Here is a 19173-nt window from a genome sequence, read left to right as displayed (position 1 = left end):
TGCTCGCTGCGGTCATAGAGTAACGCCTGTCGCTGTCATTGCTGCTCTCCTCTCACAGACAGAGGGGAGGATGAGGAGGAGAGAGGAGGGCTGCTGTTCATCACTGTTTGGTTTTGTTACATTCAGCATGAGCCAACAACCCTGTAGGAACTTTGCCTTTGGTGGAATAATGAGATATTGGGACCTAAACGCACGACGTTTTTGTTTCTTGTTTTAAAAAAGGAGAAAAAGAGAAGTGATTTTGTTGCACAGAAGTTGGCCCACCAGTGTCACAGGACCTCCTCGCTTAGTGTTGAAATTCTCAGGAATAATGACATTTTGTGGGATTTCTGGATTCCTCCTCCTCCTCCTCAGGAGGACCTGTCTTTAGTCTTGTGTGATTTCTTGGACTCTTGGTGTTTAAGGTGGTGATATTCTCCTGGTGAGACCTTCCCCTCTCTCTCACTCTGCTCTCCGGTCTTCCTGCTTCATTTGCAGTCCATGGGCTCAGAGCGGGTGGAGATGCGTAAGAGGCAGATGCAGGTTCATCAGGAAGCAGCTGTCAGTGTCCTCCAAGCACGCCACGGGATGGGAAACACTCCCACCAACGCCTCCAACGCCTGCTGCTTCTGCTGGTGCTGCTGCTGTAGCTGCTCCTGGTAATCACACTCCACCTCCCCACATATCAGGCCTGGAGATGGCACAGACGTGCTCCAAGGACTGAGAGCACATCAGCTGTGCAGCCTGGTCGATGAACATCTTCCTCCACGCAGAGATTTTCTGAGTGATTAATGGACACATTCTGGGTTGATAGTGATGTTTTTATAATCCTAATTTCTGCCATCAAAAGAGTTAAAGAGCATCTTCATGAAGTAAAAATAGGCCACTACAGTTGTTGCGTGAGAAGCAGAGTCAAAAAGAAAGTTGATTACTTGATTCAGTATTCAATATTCAGATTAACACACTAAAATATATACTCTTACTTGTCACTACTTAAAAATACACAGAATGCTGTGCAAATATTTATTTTATGCATCCATGTCCTGTCATATATAATTTGTACCATTCTGTTGGGTTTTAAAGGAGCATACAGCTGTTTTCAGCTATATAAATCCATTTTCTATGCGTGTAAGCTAGCGATAGTTTTTTTGCAAGTGAATTGCAGCTCTTCAGAACGGGCAGCTTGTGGAAGCAGCACAGCAGACTTTTGAATCTTGCAAAAATTATTTGGAATACGATGGCAGCAAATTGGATATTGCCAGAAGAGACAGCAGTGGAAGATGAAATATTTTGACAGGTGAAAAATTCCACTGCAGTTAAAATGCGCAGAACACAGCAGGTTTATGAAATGGCAATAATCCTTCAGTGGTGATTTGGTTATTGGTTATTTGGTTATCTATGGGACATATATATCTCCTGGCTAATTCTGCAGCGCAGTAGAGGATGCATCCTCCCTTTTACCTCCAGCCCTCATACCCATCGAACAGTGCAGCCCACACAATCATCACGGCAAAACACATTCAAAGAAGTCTTGTGACCTACGCTGGATCTCATCGAACGGAGGCCTCGTTGGTTTTAATCTGTTTTGGAATCATGAATCGTTAAACTTGAGCTTCCTCTGAGCACAGTCGACCTGTTGTGTGCAGAACATTGCCATGTTAATTCACTCCACTGGGGATGAGTAATGGGCCTTTTCTCCACATCTATATCAATTCCAGCTGATTGTTGCACAGCTACAATGTCCACATTCCCAAATGGGTTGGCTCACAGCGGACTCTCACCTGAACCAATTAGTCTGTGGCCAGCTGCTACATCAGGTGTTGGGACCGTTTTAATTACACACTGTGGTCCCCTGAAGATTTAGACATTTGACACAAGTGTGTCAAATGTCTAAGTATGCAAACGTTCCCAGTGGACCATGAAGAATCGACTGTAGGTGTTCACTTAATTTGAATGTGGAACAAACAACATACTTAGTAGAGAGAGACTCTGTGGCGCTCTAATATAGAGAATAAATGTTTGTGGGTGGATTTAAGATTAATTTATGTGAGAAAATGAATACATTTTTAAGATGCCTTTCAAAAGATTGCAGTCAATATGGGCATACATCACAAGAAATTTAACCAAAGAGTGTTTTTTTTTTTTTATTTGGAATAGTTTTAGATGCAGAAATTTGAGAAGTGTTGTGAAAAAAAAAATAGATGTTTTTGTGTAACATTTTTCAGTTATTCTCTCTTTCATAATCCTAATCAGACCCAGAAACAACATGGGCACGTAATGTTTATGTCTTTTCATACCCACGGCTCTTTGGGTGTGACTTTAAATCTAGCCAGCTGTATCCATTGTTTTTTACAAAAAAGAATGATATTTTAGGCACGTTTTAGGCTATTTTAAATGCTCTTCAGAAGTGGTTGTCAACTTACTTTAAATAGCCATGTGATCCAAGATGGGTTCTTCTCACTGTGCTTGTTTTTCTTCCAGTTTGACTGTTCGGAGTGAGGATGAGACAATTCAGAGATCCACATTTGAACACAGACCGGAGGGAACGTCTAACTGTGAAGAAAGGTAATAGATAAACATTGTAAATCAACCGAGGGTTATTTCAACAAGTCACAACATTTCAAGATGTACAATGTGCCGTTATTAGAAGATTTCAATAGAAGTGAACCTTTGTTTTTTAAGCCCGAAACCTACTCTGGAAGACGCCCGCTCCTGGACAATATCGTTTGAAAAGGTGATGAAAAGTGCAGCAGGTCGCAGCTGCTTCAGGCAGTTCCTGCGGACAGAGTTCAGTGAGGAAAACATGATGTTCTGGCTCGCCTGCGAGGAACTCAAAAAGGAGACAAACAAGACTGTGGTGGAGGAGAAGGTCCGTCAGATATACGAAGACTTCATCTCTATCCTTTCCCCCAAAGAGGTGAGATGGCACCATGGCAGGACAGAGGACTGCAGTATGTTACTGTGATTAACTGAAGAGCTGAAGGATAAGTCAACAGAAAATTAATGCGCTCACTTAAATTATGATCACTGATCATCAATCATTCAAGTAAAAGTGTGACAACTTTGGTCCCACTTTAAGGATTTCCAGCTTTTCTGTAATATATTACTCTGTTTTCAATATGAGAAGTAAATATTTATACACTTTGTTGGACACAAACAATTTAAAAGACTTTTCTCATGGGTTCTGCTGTCTCAGGGGCCCATTTTCTGGTATTTTCAGACAAATTACTCTGCAATTAAAGATCATTTCCTTAAACAAAAACTTAATTCTTTCTGTAAGAATGAGAAAACTACAAAACCTACAATCATGATTCTCCAAAACACACTGAGATGTATTTGGATCAGGTGACTTGTAAATTGAACAGTTTACATCTTGGTGTTTTGACATTTTTAAATTCAGTGGACTAATGCTTCTTTGCTTTTTTTCCTTCGAAAAAATACAAAATAACGTGGCAAAGAAATTTAATCAAATTCTATACACAAAAAAAAAGCCCCTCCAAAATATTCTCAGCTGTCTTATAGTGTGATACAGAATTAAAAATGTTAGATGTAATTTTCTGATTGATCCACTGATTAATAAACTTCATCACTTTAACAATGTTTTTCTTTTGTCTCATCTCCAGGTCAGCCTGGATTCTCGTGTTCGAGAAGTGATCAACCGCAACATGCTGGAGCCGACCTCGCACACATTTGATGACGCTCAGCAGCAGATCTATACGCTGATGCAGAGAGACTCGTACCCACGTTTCATAAACTCAGCTACGTACACAGATCTGCTGAAGGGTCTGGAGGATCCTCCCCCTGAGCCATAGGCTGCCACACTTAGCTTTTCAAAAACGGCTCATGCGTCTCACCCGAAGGAGTTTTGTGTTCCTGTTAGTCCTGCTATTTAGAGAAAGACAGACAGGAAAATGAACAAGACTTAAAACCAGTCTTTATCCAGCTGTAAATGCTGTTTATTTACCCATAATTAGCTTACCAAAATACTTGGAGCAAGCAAGAACAAATGCTCGGTCCAGCATCAGTTACTTGTTCAAAAACATATCTATATTTTTTATATATTCCCTAGCGCTTGACATTGCACTTTTTTACCTTGTTTAATGAGGGAAAGCATGCATCTGTGAGCACTGCATTTGTATTTAGGTATATTGTGAGCCTTAATGCATATCCAGTTCTTGTAGAAACTAGTATTTAGTTATTTAGCAGTAACTTAAGAAGAAGGAAAGTGCCTTGGAATAAGATCTTCTACACAAGCACCTTTGATCTAACATGTATGGTGCAACAATTACTTTATATGTTGGTGCTTTCAGCTCTTCTCAAAGATAAACATTTTTACATCTCAGTGAGCTGATAACCTGAAATAGATCTTGTCTGTGTTTCAATACTGTGATAATAGTCATTCTATATTTAATTTAAACAAAACAGGGAGATATGAACTGAATACATGACCATGACCACTGATATATTTGTGTATTTAAAAAGGAATTTGTCTGAAATAGCTGAATTCTCACAAATAAAGCACAATCATATGTTGTTTTTGCCGTTGTGTGTCCTGAACATTGACAGAATACTGTTCTTTATGATAAAACATATTGACTTGTTTCCTAGATGAGTCACATATCAAGCTGCCGTAATACTTTAAATTTAATGTTGCTGCTTTGCTTGTAACGCCTTTAATTTGAAATGTAATTAACTAATGTAATAAACTACACTTTTATTTTAATTCACTAGTATGTAAAGTCAAAACACACTGAAAAATATCCATCAGATGTTACAAAAAGGCCTAAATTGATACTTAAGTTGTTCTTTTTGATCCAACGACAAATCCAAAACCCCCAAAATACTCAATTTACAATAATTTAAAACATAGAAAATCTGATCGTCATCAAAACTGAGGTGCTAGAAGCAACAAATGTTTGGCATTTTTGCTTGATAACTGCCTTAATTTATTGTGCTGATTAAGCAACTAATTAACTTATTTAGTATTTCTACAAATAGATGTTAATTAAAACCATTTAACAACAGGCCATTTATTGTAAGATAGTAAGTGTAAGTATAGCCCTAGTTATTACCCCCGCCAAGGAGGTTGTTTTCACTCGTGACTGTTTCTTTTGAGTGCAAAAAGGGTTGCACCAAACTTGTGTAGGGATGGGTCATCAGCCACCAAGGAACCCATTAAATCTGGATGTCGCTCAACAATCTCTTATGATTTTCCTAAAAAAATACAAGATTCAGGCATTTCTGTCAACTGCTCAGGAAATAATATTCCCTGATCTTATGAGCAGGTATGTAAAAAAACATATTTTAGAGATTAAATGGACGGTGCAGATCATAATAACCTGGATCTGGTTTGCAGAAAATGCAAAAATTTGTTTTACATTGTGAAAATACTTCCTTTTTCTATGATGAAGAGACAAACATGTAGCACTGTTTGGCCTTGGCGGAGGCATGCACTCTACTGAGTGCCTTTCTAGTTCCAATACATACGTTTCCTGCAGGTAATGGCTTGTCTCAATGGAAAAAAAGCTTTACAATCAAGCAACTAATGTTACTCTACTGTAACACTGAGGATCATGTGTGGCTCCAGGTCAGGATGCAGCATAGTTTCAGTCATGCCTCGTGTGGGCTAACGTGTAGCAGCCCTAGTCCTGTCTGACTATACAAATAGCAGCGCAGTTTTATTGTCAAGTACGTCAGTGGTTCTTTGAGTCCACATAGTCAATACTGGAGAAGTCCCACTCTCTCTGATGGTTCTGTAAGGTTGGACAAATACTTCGGAGTTCATTAGTCGCTGATGGGAGGAAGCTGCTTCTCTATGAACTTTTTAATATCCACCATTTCCTGCAGGGAGACAAAAGAAAATAAAATTATGTAAAGTAAAGAACGTGTCAAAATGTGGGTTTCCCCACACTCACCTCTGGACAGGCGCTATGCGGTAGACCTCGATACGACTTGAAGGTGATGTTGGCAGGATTGATGAGACTTTTCATCTTCTCTGCTGTCTCGCTGCCAAACACAAACGGGACCAGGGGGTCAGCATCTCCATGGCATTGTAGGACATGCATGTCCTTATTAGCACTGTTGGCCGACGCCTGAGAATAGAAGAGATTAGGATTATTCATATCTGATTACGATAGTGTGCCTTTATATGGGATATCACTAAACCCTATTTCAATAAAAAGGGAATAATGCGCTGTAAAATAACCATTAGAAATGTATTCCTTTAAAATTCTGACTTAATTATTCAACAGTTAAATGAATTGAATACAGATTTTTTTTTTCCTTACTTGAGGGAAGGATTTGCGGAGAGGAAGCCAGCAGCTTAGAGCGACCACTCCAGCAAGTTTCTGCTGAGTTGTTAGAGCTGTGTAGAGAGACAATGCTCCACCCTGAAAGAACAAACCAGCACAACACAAATCTCTTAAGCCTATTATTAACAAAGCCAAAAAGCCTAACAGACCAAAACAGCCAAAAAAAAAAAAGAGAGATTTTGTTGCCAATTTCAGGGAAAAAAGCTGCTCCAGTTGTTTTTCGATATTATGTTCATATCTGAAACTAATTTGAGTTTTGGCCATTGTATATGTGATAAAATTTTCATATATACAGGTCACTGCACTGCAGTGTTGTAGACCACTGTGTGTCTTCCTGAGTGGGAGCTGCACAAAGGAATACTGCCAACTGATTCATTGACCTTGTGGTTGGTACTGAAAGGAATAGCTCAGGGGTTATGTGCAAAACTGTTTCTTGGCCAAGCAAAGAGACTACTCAGTTTCTGCTGGTTGTCTAGCAACTGCTGAAAAAAAAGGAAGAAACGGCCCTGCACATGATCTCTATCAAGCGGCAAACTGCCATTTTTACACTTAACTCGCTGTTGTTTCAGCTGTACAAAAATCAAGCAAGTTAATTTGTGAGCCCTTCTGTGCTGGTTGGTTGAGTTTGTCACCTAGGCTGCTCTCAGCTGTAACATCCTCTAAAATGGAAATAACACAATTTATATTACACATAATTCACTCATTAAATTATGTTTGATTTATGTGCATTCCTTTAATCAAAGGTTAGGGTTAGCATGAGGGACTTTAAATGCAGTCATCCTACTTCTCCCAGGCACTGCAATATTATGGTTGTAAACGGTCAAATGCAGAATTATTTATCAGTGCAACATCCAAAAAAAAAAAAAAACCCCAACAATTTTTATTTATTTATTTATTTACTTTACACAAAAGCAGAAATACAAATTCAACTCTGTTTTGAAATTTAAGTTTAAGATTCTGCCAGTGGATAAGTAAATGTATATCTATTTCAAGTATAACATAAGCAATGAATCACAGTAAAAGCTCTCATGTAATGTTACATCTGCGTACAAGCCACACTAACCTGTGAAAATCCACCGAGGAGGATTCTGTGTGAAGGTATTCCATTCTTCACTTCTTGGTCTATCAAGGCTTTAACTGAAGAGAAATCAAAGTAACCTTTTCGGTACACTCTCAAATAAATGGATCTCAAATAAACAAATGCTGCACATTCCTGAAAAGAGTGCAGGCTTTCTTTTGAATTTTATGGACTTACTGTTCTCAGACGCTCTTTTTATGCCAGACTCATCTTCATCCGCATCAGGGCTCAACCCATAAATATCAAACCTATAAATAAGGAAACAAATGTCAACTTCAATGTGCATGTGACAGCCAAATAGTGTTATAGTTAATATTTAGGCTAACTGTGGTACTTACCAGGAAGGCATAGACATTCTCATGTTCAAAGAAACAGGCATGGTGGGACTGCAAACATGCAGTAGGAGAAATGTCACACAACAAGATATTGAAATGATGTTCCATGACTTTTCCAAAAATTGTAAACACAGAAATCCTGCAGCTACTCTGATTACTTACGCATGAGGACAGATGTATTTAACATGTGGTATCCTGATGCCTGCAAAGGCTTCTGCCCAGCCATGCCTATCAAATCAGAAGACATAAACAAAAAGAATGAGTAAATAAATACTGTCAGCGTTAGAAAACTACTCAATTTGTAAAACTTCTCAAATGAAAGTAACAAAAAAAATAAATAAAAATGTTGGTTTAATAATGAATAGTTTAGTTCAATGCAGCAGCTGGTGAAGATGGGGTTAACTTGGATCACTTAGTATGCTGTTGTATAGCTTGTGAATCTTCCTACTTCCTGCTACTTATTATTAATTTGACCCCGCAAAGTTAACAAATCTTTAATGATTCTATGGAGCTAATTGGTGTGGGAAATAAAGAGGCGGTTTTCACATACCCAGTATCACCAAGGCCATGAAGAAATATCACCTGTAAACAAAAACACACCTGTTTACACAAAACACGCACAGACGAATTCGTGTCGGCTCTCTGCAGCTGTTCAGTGTGCAGTTTAATCATCTGTGTTGTAATGGAAGCATGAACTCACGGCGGCAGTGGCCTTCCGGGCAGCAGGCACTATGGCAGGCAGAGGTGCTGACATGTTGTTGCCGCACATACAGCGCTGAGGCGGCCGAAGAGAGGGAGAAGTTAGCCGCTGCTAGCTAAAGAACAACCGCCCACCGCCCGACTCCGGCTCCGGCTCCGGCTGTCAGATACCAGCCCGCCTGAAGGACTAAATAACTAACTAACTGCCGACGTCCACCGGTGTCGTGTTACCGTGAAAATTTCTTACAGGAAGTGGGTTTTTGTGTGAAAACGTCAAACCGGTGGTTGTTGTGTTGTTGTTTTATTTTTTTTTTTCCACAGTTAGGAGACAACCGATCTGCCGCCTTGTCCCGCCTCCTTCGGCAGCTGATTGGTTGGTGTTGCAATTCCTTAAAAACGTACAAAGCAGTGATTGGTTCACAGAGATGTCAATCAGTGCGGGTTCATTTGCGTTTAAATCCTTAATGCTTCAGATGAGATTAATAAAAAATAAAAGTATTCAATTACAAAAATAAACATATAGTAACATATAGTAATTATTCAGTTTATTGGTGCACTTCAGTTGCACTTCGAGTTATAAAGCTTCACGTTGATCCAAGACAGACGGCTCACATTCACTGTTCAAAACTCCACATATTTTATAATTGTGTCGTAGTTTTCCACTACCTATGAGGAGGTGAGGAAAAAACACCTAAATATAATATTTATTCAATGGATGTAACATATCTTGTTCAATCATGTGGTGCGACCTTTGACACACTTTTTTGTTGTTTGTTTTACAGTGTGTTTTTTTTTTTTATTTGGCTTTGACAGCCAATTAAATAAGTAACTATGATTTCTTCTCTACCTTTGACACTGCTGACATTCAGTGACATTCTTTGTAAACTTCTCCTTAGGAAAGCTTTTGAATGTCGTGCTTTTATTTTTAAAGTTAGACGACGAGAAGCAAGAAGTACTTCCGCCGACCTCTGTCACGTGACCCACATGTCCTTGGTTTTGGCTAGCTTTGACATGTGAGGAGCAGAAATATGTCTTTCCCTAAAAAACCTGGCGGTAAAGCGTTGGATGTTTTGCAGAACCTTCCCCGGATCACCTTAGCGAACCTGCGGCCTGAACCAGGAGCCAGAAAACCGGTGAGGGTTTATTATTTTTATAGTTGTCTGTAGCTGCAGGCGCTTGCTAGCTTGTCCAGCTAGCTTGTTGATCAATGTTAGCCAATGCACAGTAAAAAAAAGAAAACATGTTCTGTCGTTGTAGGACAAACGGCGGGGCAGAGGGCAGTATGGGGGCAACAAAAGTGGCCGCGGGCATAAAGGGCAGCGACAGAGAGGGACCCGGCCTCGGCTCGGCTTTGAGGGGGGGCAGACCCCGTTTTATCTGGCTATCCCAAAATATGGCTTCAATGAAGGACACAGGTAAAAGCAGGTGGCACCTTTAACCCAACCTGTGTTGGTCTGCTACAGTAAATATGAACTCTTTTGTTGCAGGTTATTGAACTACATAGTAAGCCATTAATGTGCCACACAAAATAATAAGCATGCAAATGATTTTTGGTCCATTACATTTTCCTAAATGAAACCTTCTATCACAAATCAGGAGATAGTTGTCGACTGGAACGTATTTCATAATGTATTAGTGCTGTAATTCCTTGCTATGAATAGTTCCATTGTGGATCTGTTAACAACAACAACAGCCTGCCTTACACTGCATGTGCTGATGTATTTGTTCAGCCCATTCTGGCACTCCTAATGTCAATAATTTATGTTTTTCTCCAGTCGCCGTCCTCAATACCAGCCTCTGTCTTTGAAACGACTGCAGTACCTGATCGATTTGGGACGAGTGGACACAACCCAACCCATAGACCTGACCCAGCTGGTTAATGCCAGAGGAGTGACAATCCAGCCTCTTAAGAGGGACTATGGAGTCCAACTTGTTGATGAGGTGACCACCACATACATGATGATTATACCTTTGTCATGAAAATTTTCACACTTGTCATGAATCTTTAGATCTTTTCAAACTTTTTTCCCTGCCATTTAAAAAAAAAGAAAAAAAAAAGCAGAAAAACACCAAGTGGGAGCAACTTGACATTGGCTAAATAGAGAACATAAAAAATAGAGAACTAAATAGAGAACATAAAAATAAATTCAGAGAAAAAAGCTATTTTGTAGTAATATGAGACCAGTTTACAATGTGTGTCTAAAGGCTAATGTTTTACTACAAAAAGCAGGTAGGCTGTTCACTTCTCCAAACCACATGTTGGCTCATAAAACATAAAGAAGTGGAACTTTGAAACCAGGTATCAAGGGCCAGAAAAATGTTTTATGCTGTAGCCTGTTGTTCACCAGCAGATGGCATCACATGACAGCACTGCCCCCGTCCATGACTTTTGTTTTTTCACCTTGCTCTGCCTCAAGCTCACCTTTCTCATCTTTGTTCTATTCCAGGGTGCTGATATTTTTGTAGCAAAGATCAACATTGAGGTCCAGAGGGCTTCTGAAGGAGCCATAGCGGCTATTGAGAGGAATGGTGGCGTCATCACAACAAGTTTCTATGATCCTCTAAGTCTTGGTAATTAACGAATCTAGTACACTCATTCATCTTATATCATTTCTGTCTCATGCGTTTTAAGCAAAATAATGCTCAAAAATATACTTCAATTTCTACAGGGATTGTCATCAAGCCAGTCCCCTTTTTCATGCGTGGACAGCCGATCCCAAAGCGAATGTTGCCAGGTCAGGACATGGTCCCGTACTACACAGACGCTGAAAATCGTGGATATTTGGCCGACCAAGAGAAAATTCAGAAGGCCAGGCTAGCCCTGGCACAAAAGTATGGATATATTTTGCCAGACATTTCAAAAGATGAACTCTATCACATGCTTTCCATGAGGAAGGATGTTCGACAGATCTTCTTTGGCCTCTCTCCAGGCTGGGTTGTTAACATGCCAGAGAAGAAGATCCTGAAACCCACTGATGAGAAACTGCTTAAGTATTATAGTTCATAGGTGTGGGGTGTAAAAATAAATGCTGTGTACATTGTCTGTCTTTTGCATGTTAAAATAAACATGTGCAACAAAAGAGTTTGGGAGACCTTCCAGTTTTATATATATATATATATATATATTTTAAATAAATATGGAAAAATAGACTCCTGTCTCTCAGAGGGAAGTATTGTCATTATAGTATATTTGCAATATTTTGTCATATCCATGAGTATTTCTGTTTATTTGACTAAAATCACCTGGCAACCTCCTGTTGAAGCAGAGCCGGCTCGTGCTGCATGATGGAAGGAACATGAGCTGTAACAGGTGAGGGGGAAATAAGGAAAATAAGATAACTCAAAGAATGAAAACAGGAAACAGATGCCTGGTGATGTGTATTACTTGTGGAAGGGGTTGCCTAGGCCCTAGAAGGGGAGTTTGAAATTAGTCATAGGCAGCTGTATCCTGGTGTGTGGACGTTCAAAAGATCCCTCTCCCCCCTCTTGGAATACAATCACAGGCAAACACATAAGACTGCCCAGTAATGTTTCAAGTGACAGAAATTTTAATGCATTGATTTCAAATGAAATAGTTACCGTTCATCCTCTATGCCTATCACTGAAAGATGCTCCCATCATTCTAACGTACACTGAGGTTTAATATATCCCAGCCAGGTCATTGTAATAGAAACGCTCATTAAGATTTTTGTGATATTACTCTCAACACCCTGCCTGCTTCAGAAGTGTCACAGCTTTTGGGTGGCTAATGTTCCCCCTGTATTTGAACTCTCCATTATACTTGTGTTTATTTTTGAAGTCAAAATGGCACAGTCACTATAAATAACTTGGTATTTTACGCAGATATTGTCTTAAGGGACCCTTTCATACAAATTGTGCTGGTATAAAAACATTTTATCAAAGGAAGCATATGTTTGTGTGTGTGCGTGTGTGCAAGACCACAAGTATTGTGTTTCTTTACAAAGTACCCATTGCTGTGTTAGTTACTGGTAGTCAGTTCTCAATTATGCAGGACTAAAAGAAAAGCAACAAAAATAAGGGATGCAGGGGATGAACTCTGGCCTAAACATTATGTATTTTAATAAATCAGCTTTTGTATCCAGTAGCATTTAAAAGAAGGATTTCCTCCAGCATTTTCAAATTTCATAATTTTTTAGCATCTGAGTCAAAAGTTACACTTTTACGTCTTTGCTTGTCGTTCCCTGTGTTTTCCTGAATCTCAAGTATCCAATAAACTACACAAGTAGGGGATACATACACAGCCGACCCTGCCAGGAAAACCAGCCCAAATCCTTACAGCATAATACTTTAAATAAATCACGCCACAGGAAAGAAACAGCACAATCATTGTTTATGGCAGTGCTACTGCGCTTATCTTCAAAGCAGCAGATCCTTTTGAATTTGTATCAAGTCTCAGACGAGCAAAAGAGAGAAAAAGAGAGAGCTGAAAGTTTGTAGAGAGGCACAAACATTGACTCTCTGGCTGCAGAAAACTGGCATAAAAGAACAGAGATTCAATCAGCTGTCATTCACTTTGACTAAAAAGATTTGTTAGTCTGTTTTAGGCAGGCATTTAATCTCAGGTTTCTGCTCCAAATAATCTAATGTCTGAGTCTAACCAGTTCACACTATCTAATTAAACATTCAAGCATTGCTGCTGGAGTTGAGCAGGCCAGATTGTTTTGGTTGTCTGCTGCCCTGAATGAGCCGATTAAGACAGACACAGATATCATGGTGTCTCACAGGTCTCAGTCTAGTTCCAGTTAATAATTAGGGCTAATTACAGCTAAATGCAGACCTTTTTCTCCTCTCTCTGATGAGGAGAGATATGTGGCAGAGGTCTGGATCAAGGTCAGACTCACACATAGACTACAGGGGACGCTGAGGAAAATTTGTGCGCAGAAAGATGGAATGAAAAGTCAACTGTAGCAACAGTCAACTGTTGTATAAGCCCAACTTCTGAAGTTTTGCTGCCTAGACAGTAAAAGACTTTTTCAGTTCCTCAGATAAGACTCTTATCAGCAGCCACTCTAGAATACAATACCTAATTTACAAAGAATAGTGCTGTTTTCCAACATGAGTGGAGCTTTGGTTTATTAGCCAGTCTCAGTAAGAACGTGTCTGCATGAACGTGTCACTTATAATAAAGTTAGGATGTGATCCCACTTCAGTGACAGAGAAAGGGGCAGAAGAAGTGGATTGCTCTTTATCTCATTTCATATTCCTCACTTGTGGGGTCTTATTACCAAGCTGGGTAATTTCTATCTGCAGTAAAGATGATATAAAAAGCAATGAAGCAAGAGGATTTTTTTTTAATGCCTATAAAACTAAAAGAATATGTGTATGAATTCCTGTCCTTTTTAAACACTTGTAAAAATGAATTTTAAAACATTCCCCAAATCATTTACTCCAGTGTATGTGATAACTGTTTATGCATTTTATTTCTCACAAAGGTGATGAATCCTCTGATTTCACTGAAACTGGAAACAACATGTCTGACGTTTTTTCCAGAATGCATGACTTAAATTATTAACTCATTATCAAAATTAATGACAGTTTCTAATTAAGTGACTTAAGATGCATAAAACCAAAGCAAAAGTGTAAATTCTCACAACCAAGCAGCCTCGGCTTGTTTGGCCTCACCCATTCCCATGTTGCGCATCATACCACCTGGGTTTGTTAGTCTGAGTCTGAGCTGTGTTTGAAGTCTGGCTGAGCCGGGCCTGTTATCTCTGCTCAGAGGTGGGGGCATCATTGTGTTCAGCTAATGAGGCTACATTAAGCTTGTCTACACCAGGGGGCATGTAATCCTCTCAGCTGGCCTGACGTCGGGCTGGGCAGGGCGCTGTTTACACGGGGAGTGTGGAGGCTAGCACTCAGGACCCCGTGGGCCTCGGTCTGCTGCTGAATCTGCTCAAATAAGTGATTAAGAAATGGAGGTGGAGGGGGGGGTCACAGACCGCTGCATTGAATGGTGTCTGAGTCTTGACAGAGTATACCTTGATGCTGGCCTGCTGTGCCCATACAATACAGCACAATGTGATATAGTCTCTCGTGGTGAAGATCGTGGTCACCTGAGACAACAGTTTTATACCCCTTCACACCTTCCAGCTATGAAACAATGCTGCTTTATATGGATGAGCCACTGTAAGGAAAGTCAGTGGGATGGCACTGAAGGCAAGCCGGAATACAGTGCTTCATTATCAGAGGTCAAAATGATGACCCTTTGCTTTACTCTCATGTCATTTCCCTCCTCTCTGTCTTTGGACCAGTGAATCCTGCAGCAAACATCCAAGAGCAACATCCACATTAACGGAGAAGAGCCAAGTCAAGTGTTCTACATTCCCATGGGTATATGCATCCATTCACTGTCACAAAGCTCCACACCTAAAAAAATGTGGACTCACAAGAGCAAAACATCCTTCGTATTAACATATTGTGTCAGACCATGGAGAAGGGGCCTTATATCCAGCCAACAGTCAGCCCAGACACCATCCAGAAAAGCCAAGAATCCACAATTGTTGTTGAGTAAATCCTGCTACATTGTCTCCTTTTGAGGAAGTAGTCCTGCAGGTCCTTGGTGTACAGCTCTACCTGTGCCAGCTCGGCCATCAGTGATCCAGAGTGGAGACAGAGAGGAGTGTCCCATATATGAGTTCTGTCCAATACAATGGCACATTGTGATCACAAAGCTGGAGAACAATCCCTATTCAGAAAACATAGTGCCCATTCAGCCAGCACTCTGCTTGTTTGGCTATGAGACAATGCAGTGATATACCCGACTGTCATTTTATAGATTAGGATTCATGAGTAGCAGAGTAAAGGACAGATGACACTTTTTAACGCTCCAAAATAATATTCACTAACCAAGAAACAAGAAAAAGGAAATGGATGACGTAACAAAGCTACATAGTCCATCACAGCACTCACACACACATTCCCATTGTTTATTATTTAGCCAACTCAATCACAGAGAAGCTCAGTCGAAACTAACATTATTGTATTCACGCTGCGTCCTTCAAGCTAATTGATTAAATCCATTAACGCCCTTCACAGCGCATTGGCGCGTGCGTCCCGTTTGACACCGAGGATGTGGATTCAACCTCTAATTCTGACAACCTGTGAAAACGACCCCCCCACACACACACACACACACTGACAGACTACAGACAGACAGCCTGGATTCTGATGAATAGTTCATAGTTCATAAAGAAATACATTTCTGCGTCTCTTATTGATCTCCTGACGTCACCTCCCCCGTCACAGCCACGCGCCACCGTGTCAGTTTCGATCGATAGCTGTCAGAGAGGGAGAAATGGGGAGCACAGTGTAAAGAACACATCTTTATCAATCCTGTTATTGGATTTGCCAGTCTTAATCCGGCTGTGTGATGAACATATCAAGCTCCATTAGAGCTGATTTACTTAATTCTCTCATTTCAGAAGAGCTGTCAAAGTCCAAAATGCTCCGAGCAGGAGAAGACTTTACCTGCTGCCTGGTTTCTGGGCTTTCTTGCGTATTAACCCTCCCAAAGCTTCAGTATTAACAATTTAAAGACGCTCCAATAAGTGACTCGTCCTCCGGGACAAAGCGGTGCAGGTGCAGGTCTCACCGGAGCCCAGCCAGTCCGTGTATTGCAGATTTAACATCCCATAATGACATCTATTGTCTGAATGATGTTTGTCGTCAGGCTGAACACTCATGTTCATTGAAACCATCCCGAGGAAGGCTCACCTGTTTAGATTCAGGTGGGATCACACACACGTGGAGTTTCTGGAGAGTTTGTGTGCGCTGGATACACAACAATTTAAACTAATAACCATACAAAATAAAGGGATTTATAGTGCGTTAAACAGACTCTTGCTTATGGTGTTTGAACCCATAATAAGTGTTATTTGTGCTGCAGAAATTCAATGTTTTTTGTTTTGTTTTTAACTTTCATGCAACTAAAACATTCCTAATAAAATCAGTCTATTTTTCGTTTATTTTTATTTTTTTTTTTCCTCAAATGTCAGAAAATCTTCTGGGTGTTTCGACCTGAAGGTCCTGACTTCTGAGCCATCCTCAGGGTCTCCTCTGCAGTTTGGACCGATGTCAATACACTTTTGTCTCTTTGGTGTTTTGGTGTTTTGTTTGGGGGGGGGGGGTCATTTTCATGTCTTAATGTCACATATCATCATATCTGCAACAAAGCAAATAAATCTGTGTTTCTGTTGTGGTGTGCTGGAGATGAGCTCATCACGCCCTCTCTGTGCACACCTATCAGTTTTTGTGCTGGGCAAATATTTGTGCGGGGTAATCGTGTAATAAACGCGCCTTGATCATGTTTGTTTCAGTCGTGTAAGATGTACTTTGATATAGACAGTGGATGACCGATAAGAGCTGAGAGCCACAATGTAATTAGTAACCCAACCTCCTGAAAACTTTGATGTTCACCTATCAATACCCGGGATGCCTTTCAGGACCTATTGATTAAATTCCATTTCTTTCTGAGAGGCCAAGCAGGAAAAAGGGTTTCTTAATACGGTTAAAAAAAAAGGGGGGGGGGGGGGGGGGAGAATAGAGGACGATGTTTCTTACAGTTTTTTTACAATTAAGGCGGATCCCACATGTAAGGAAGTATTAGTTGGCGTTTTTGTGGACAAACAAATAAAATACATTTGACACAACAGTCAAAATTGAGATATTTACGGAGTAGTAATGAAATGGTGATAAAGTAGATTTTTTAGTGGGGTTTCATATGGGCTCATTATATTTTAGCACAGAAGATAAATAACAACAAAATTAATTTAAATGGGTTTAATCAGCACTAAATAAACCTGACTGCGATCGGTTTATGTATTATTTGGCGTAATCCGGAGTGTGTATTGTGTTGTTTTTTTATTACATAATGGCCTGATGGTGTTTTATTACAGACTCCGGACTCCCATCTGAAGTTTCGTGAGGTCTCTGACTGGGCGTTAGATGCGCCTATCACCGACCTGAGAAGACACCTGGAATTCACACCTAAAATCCACTCCTCCCGGCCTCCCATTGGTGGAGCCGCAGCATATATCCCTCGGCCTGCATCACCGGCAGGATGACAGCGGCCTGCAGCCGGGTCCAAAGCATCTCCACGGTTGGTAAAGCCATGCGTTTCAGCCACAACCCGCCAGCTTTCCAGCTTTGCGCAAACAGCTCCATGTTCGAAAGCGAGGACTGCGGCTCCGCAGAGACGGAGCACATGAGTGAGATCCGCTCCCCGAGTTCAGGGCCCTCCAGCCCGCAGTCCGTCAACTCGGACTCCAGCTGCACCAGCCCCGAGGCCAAGTCTGCCTTCACGGAGAAAAGGGTCAGGAGGCCCCTGAACGCCTTCATCATCTGGACCAAAGAGGAGCGCAGGCGGCTGGCGCAGCTCAACCCCGACCTGGAGAACACGGATCTGAGCAAAATACTGGGTAAGACTGCGACTAAAGGCCTGAAAATCTTCCAGGCAAAACCGAAAGGCCACTGGCTTAACTGTCTTATTTCCTACGAGACTGCTGTATGAGTGTAATTATAATAAATAACAAAAAATATGCTAAACTGAGCGTCACCAAATCGATTAATCTGTGTCATGGACGTTTTCATTATCTGTTATTTAACCATTAAACTCACTGTGTTCCTTCAGGAAAGACCTGGAAGGCCATGTCCTTGGCTGAGAAGCGTCCTTACATGCAGGAGGCTGAGCGTCTGAGGGTCCAGCACACCATTGATTATCCCAACTACAAGTATAGACCCCGCAGGAGAAAACAGCTGAAGAAGAGCTCCAAGCCACAGACCCCAGAGACCTCCGTGGCCTCCCTCTGCGGCTCGGGCCTCCAGGTGCCCTACAACCTCACCTACCTGCTCCAGAACCAGCAGCAGGCCTACCCAAGCGCTCCTGCATACCCAGCTAACTTCGCCCCAATGCACAGCAGCTACCAAAACACTCCAGCGTTTCCAGACTCAGCAGCAGCATCATCATCATCAGAGGCCTTCTCAAATAAGCCCACCGTGTATTCAAACCCACCTTTGTACCCTTCAGACCATCAGCCGTATTTTGGCCCCCAGCACGGGAGCATGCAGTATGGTGTCCTTCCTGGGCCACATATGGATCAGGGGGAGTCCAGGGTTTACGGCGACGCACTGTGTCCAGCTGGGCCCTCCCTGGAGTTTTACTTGGAACAGGTCCAGCTGGACATGCTGTACGATCTGGACCGCAGCGAGTTTGAACAGTACCTCGGTCCTCGTCCATGCAGGCCTGAGTCGGTGCACCCCAGCAGTTACCATCAGCAGAGCAGCCACAGAGAGGGACGATCACTGTCATGAAACCACCACAAATCATGTATTTATTTAAATTATTTCAGTGCATCGCTTGACAATGACGGCTGAAAGTGTATATCATGCATTTAGTTTTTGAGATGCAAAGTGTTCTGTTTTTCTGTGTAATTATAACGTATCAATAAATAACTCTAATTAAACCTTAAACATTTGGTGTGATCATGACACTCAAACAATTAAAGAACTCCATTATTTATTAATTTCATTAAAACCATAATGATTTTAGGTGTGCCAAGGCTGGAGAACCACTGAATCCCACACCCATAAACATACATTTATACATAAACAGCTAATTCTGCCCTTTGGAATAAATCTGGGAGTTTAAATCAACTACATTTCAGTGTACATGTGAGACCATCCAATGTACTCCAGGGAAAAGTAAAGTAACTCTTTTTCAGGGGTTGATTTTTTTGACTCTTTTCTGGAGTTA

At 41.0% G+C, this 19173-nt stretch overlaps 4 protein-coding genes across 7 annotated transcripts; 3 read left to right on the top strand and 1 right to left on the bottom strand.

Moving 5' to 3' along the window:
• Nucleotides 1-480: 480 nt before the first annotated feature.
• LOC115060776 (regulator of G-protein signaling 20-like) lies at nucleotides 481-3856 on the top strand. Its single transcript, XM_029528867.1, has 4 exons — nucleotides 481-638; nucleotides 2461-2544; nucleotides 2662-2896; nucleotides 3603-3856. Exons 1-4 carry the CDS (start codon nucleotides 481-483, stop codon nucleotides 3789-3791), a joined length of 666 nt encoding a protein of 221 aa, XP_029384727.1. The 3' UTR covers nucleotides 3792-3856.
• A 61-nt stretch (nucleotides 3857-3917) lies between these two features.
• lypla1 (lysophospholipase 1) lies at nucleotides 3918-8703 on the bottom strand. Of its 4 annotated transcripts, none has more exons than XM_029528863.1 (9): nucleotides 8404-8703; nucleotides 8254-8285; nucleotides 7866-7931; nucleotides 7707-7754; nucleotides 7546-7616; nucleotides 7354-7427; nucleotides 6267-6368; nucleotides 5895-6071; nucleotides 3918-5820 (listed from the first exon to the last, which is right to left on the bottom strand). In XM_029528863.1, the coding sequence occupies exons 1-9, from the start codon at nucleotides 8470-8472 to the stop codon at nucleotides 5764-5766; spliced, it is 696 nt and encodes a 231-aa protein (XP_029384723.1). In that variant the 5' UTR covers nucleotides 8473-8703; the 3' UTR covers nucleotides 3918-5763. The 4 variants fall into 4 exon arrangements, with proteins under 4 accessions (XP_029384723.1, XP_029384724.1, XP_029384726.1 ...); XM_029528864.1 differs by having other exon boundaries at nucleotides 5895-6047; XM_029528866.1 differs by lacking the exon at nucleotides 6267-6368.
• A 647-nt stretch (nucleotides 8704-9350) lies between these two features.
• On the top strand, nucleotides 9351-11504 carry mrpl15 (mitochondrial ribosomal protein L15). Its single transcript, XM_029529398.1, has 5 exons — nucleotides 9351-9535; nucleotides 9660-9817; nucleotides 10178-10343; nucleotides 10850-10973; nucleotides 11072-11504. Exons 1-5 carry the CDS (start codon nucleotides 9431-9433, stop codon nucleotides 11407-11409), a joined length of 891 nt encoding a protein of 296 aa, XP_029385258.1. The 5' UTR covers nucleotides 9351-9430; the 3' UTR covers nucleotides 11410-11504.
• A 6028-nt stretch (nucleotides 11505-17532) lies between these two features.
• Nucleotides 17533-18731, top strand: sox32 (SRY-box transcription factor 32). Its single transcript, XM_029529468.1, has 2 exons — nucleotides 17533-17839; nucleotides 18052-18731. Exons 1-2 carry the CDS (start codon nucleotides 17533-17535, stop codon nucleotides 18729-18731), a joined length of 987 nt encoding a protein of 328 aa, XP_029385328.1.
• The last annotated feature ends 442 nt before the right edge of the window (nucleotides 18732-19173 follow it).

Source organism: Echeneis naucrates, chromosome 20, assembly GCF_900963305.1.
Source record: "Echeneis naucrates chromosome 20, fEcheNa1.1, whole genome shotgun sequence".
Lineage (NCBI taxonomy): Eukaryota > Metazoa > Chordata > Actinopteri > Carangiformes > Echeneidae > Echeneis > Echeneis naucrates.
Note: the sequence above shows the minus strand (reverse complement) of the source record. Positions and strands in the feature narration are given on the sequence as shown.

What these genes read in the sequence shown, in the direction of transcription:
- LOC115060776 (XM_029528867.1), top strand. Translation starts at nt 481, where the DNA reads ATGGGCTCAGAGCGGGTGGAGATGCGTAAGAGGCAGATGCAGGTTCAT. An exon ending in TGCTGCTGTAGCTGCTCCTG is followed by an intron (nt 639 to 2,460) that starts GTAATCACACTC and finishes TTTTTCTTCCAG; the next exon opens with TTTGACTGTTCGGAGTGAGG. An exon ending in ACGTCTAACTGTGAAGAAAG is followed by an intron (nt 2,545 to 2,661) that starts GTAATAGATAAA and finishes TTGTTTTTTAAG; the next exon opens with CCCGAAACCTACTCTGGAAG.
- lypla1 (XM_029528863.1), bottom strand. Translation starts at nt 8,472, where the DNA reads ATGTGCGGCAACAACATGTCAGCACCTCTGCCTGCCATAGTGCCTGCT. An exon ending in CATGGCCTTGGTGATACTGG is followed by an intron (nt 7,932 to 8,253) that starts GTATGTGAAAAC and finishes CTGATTTGATAG; the next exon opens with GCATGGCTGGGCAGAAGCCT. An exon ending in TCCTCGGTGGATTTTCACAG is followed by an intron (nt 6,369 to 7,353) that starts GTTAGTGTGGCT and finishes TTGTTCTTTCAG; the next exon opens with GGTGGAGCATTGTCTCTCTA.
- mrpl15 (XM_029529398.1), top strand. Translation starts at nt 9,431, where the DNA reads ATGTCTTTCCCTAAAAAACCTGGCGGTAAAGCGTTGGATGTTTTGCAG. An exon ending in GGCTTCAATGAAGGACACAG is followed by an intron (nt 9,818 to 10,177) that starts GTAAAAGCAGGT and finishes GTTTTTCTCCAG; the next exon opens with TCGCCGTCCTCAATACCAGC. An exon ending in CTATGATCCTCTAAGTCTTG is followed by an intron (nt 10,974 to 11,071) that starts GTAATTAACGAA and finishes CAATTTCTACAG; the next exon opens with GGATTGTCATCAAGCCAGTC.
- sox32 (XM_029529468.1), top strand. Translation starts at nt 17,533, where the DNA reads ATGCGTTTCAGCCACAACCCGCCAGCTTTCCAGCTTTGCGCAAACAGC. An exon ending in GGATCTGAGCAAAATACTGG is followed by an intron (nt 17,840 to 18,051) that starts GTAAGACTGCGA and finishes GTGTTCCTTCAG; the next exon opens with GAAAGACCTGGAAGGCCATG.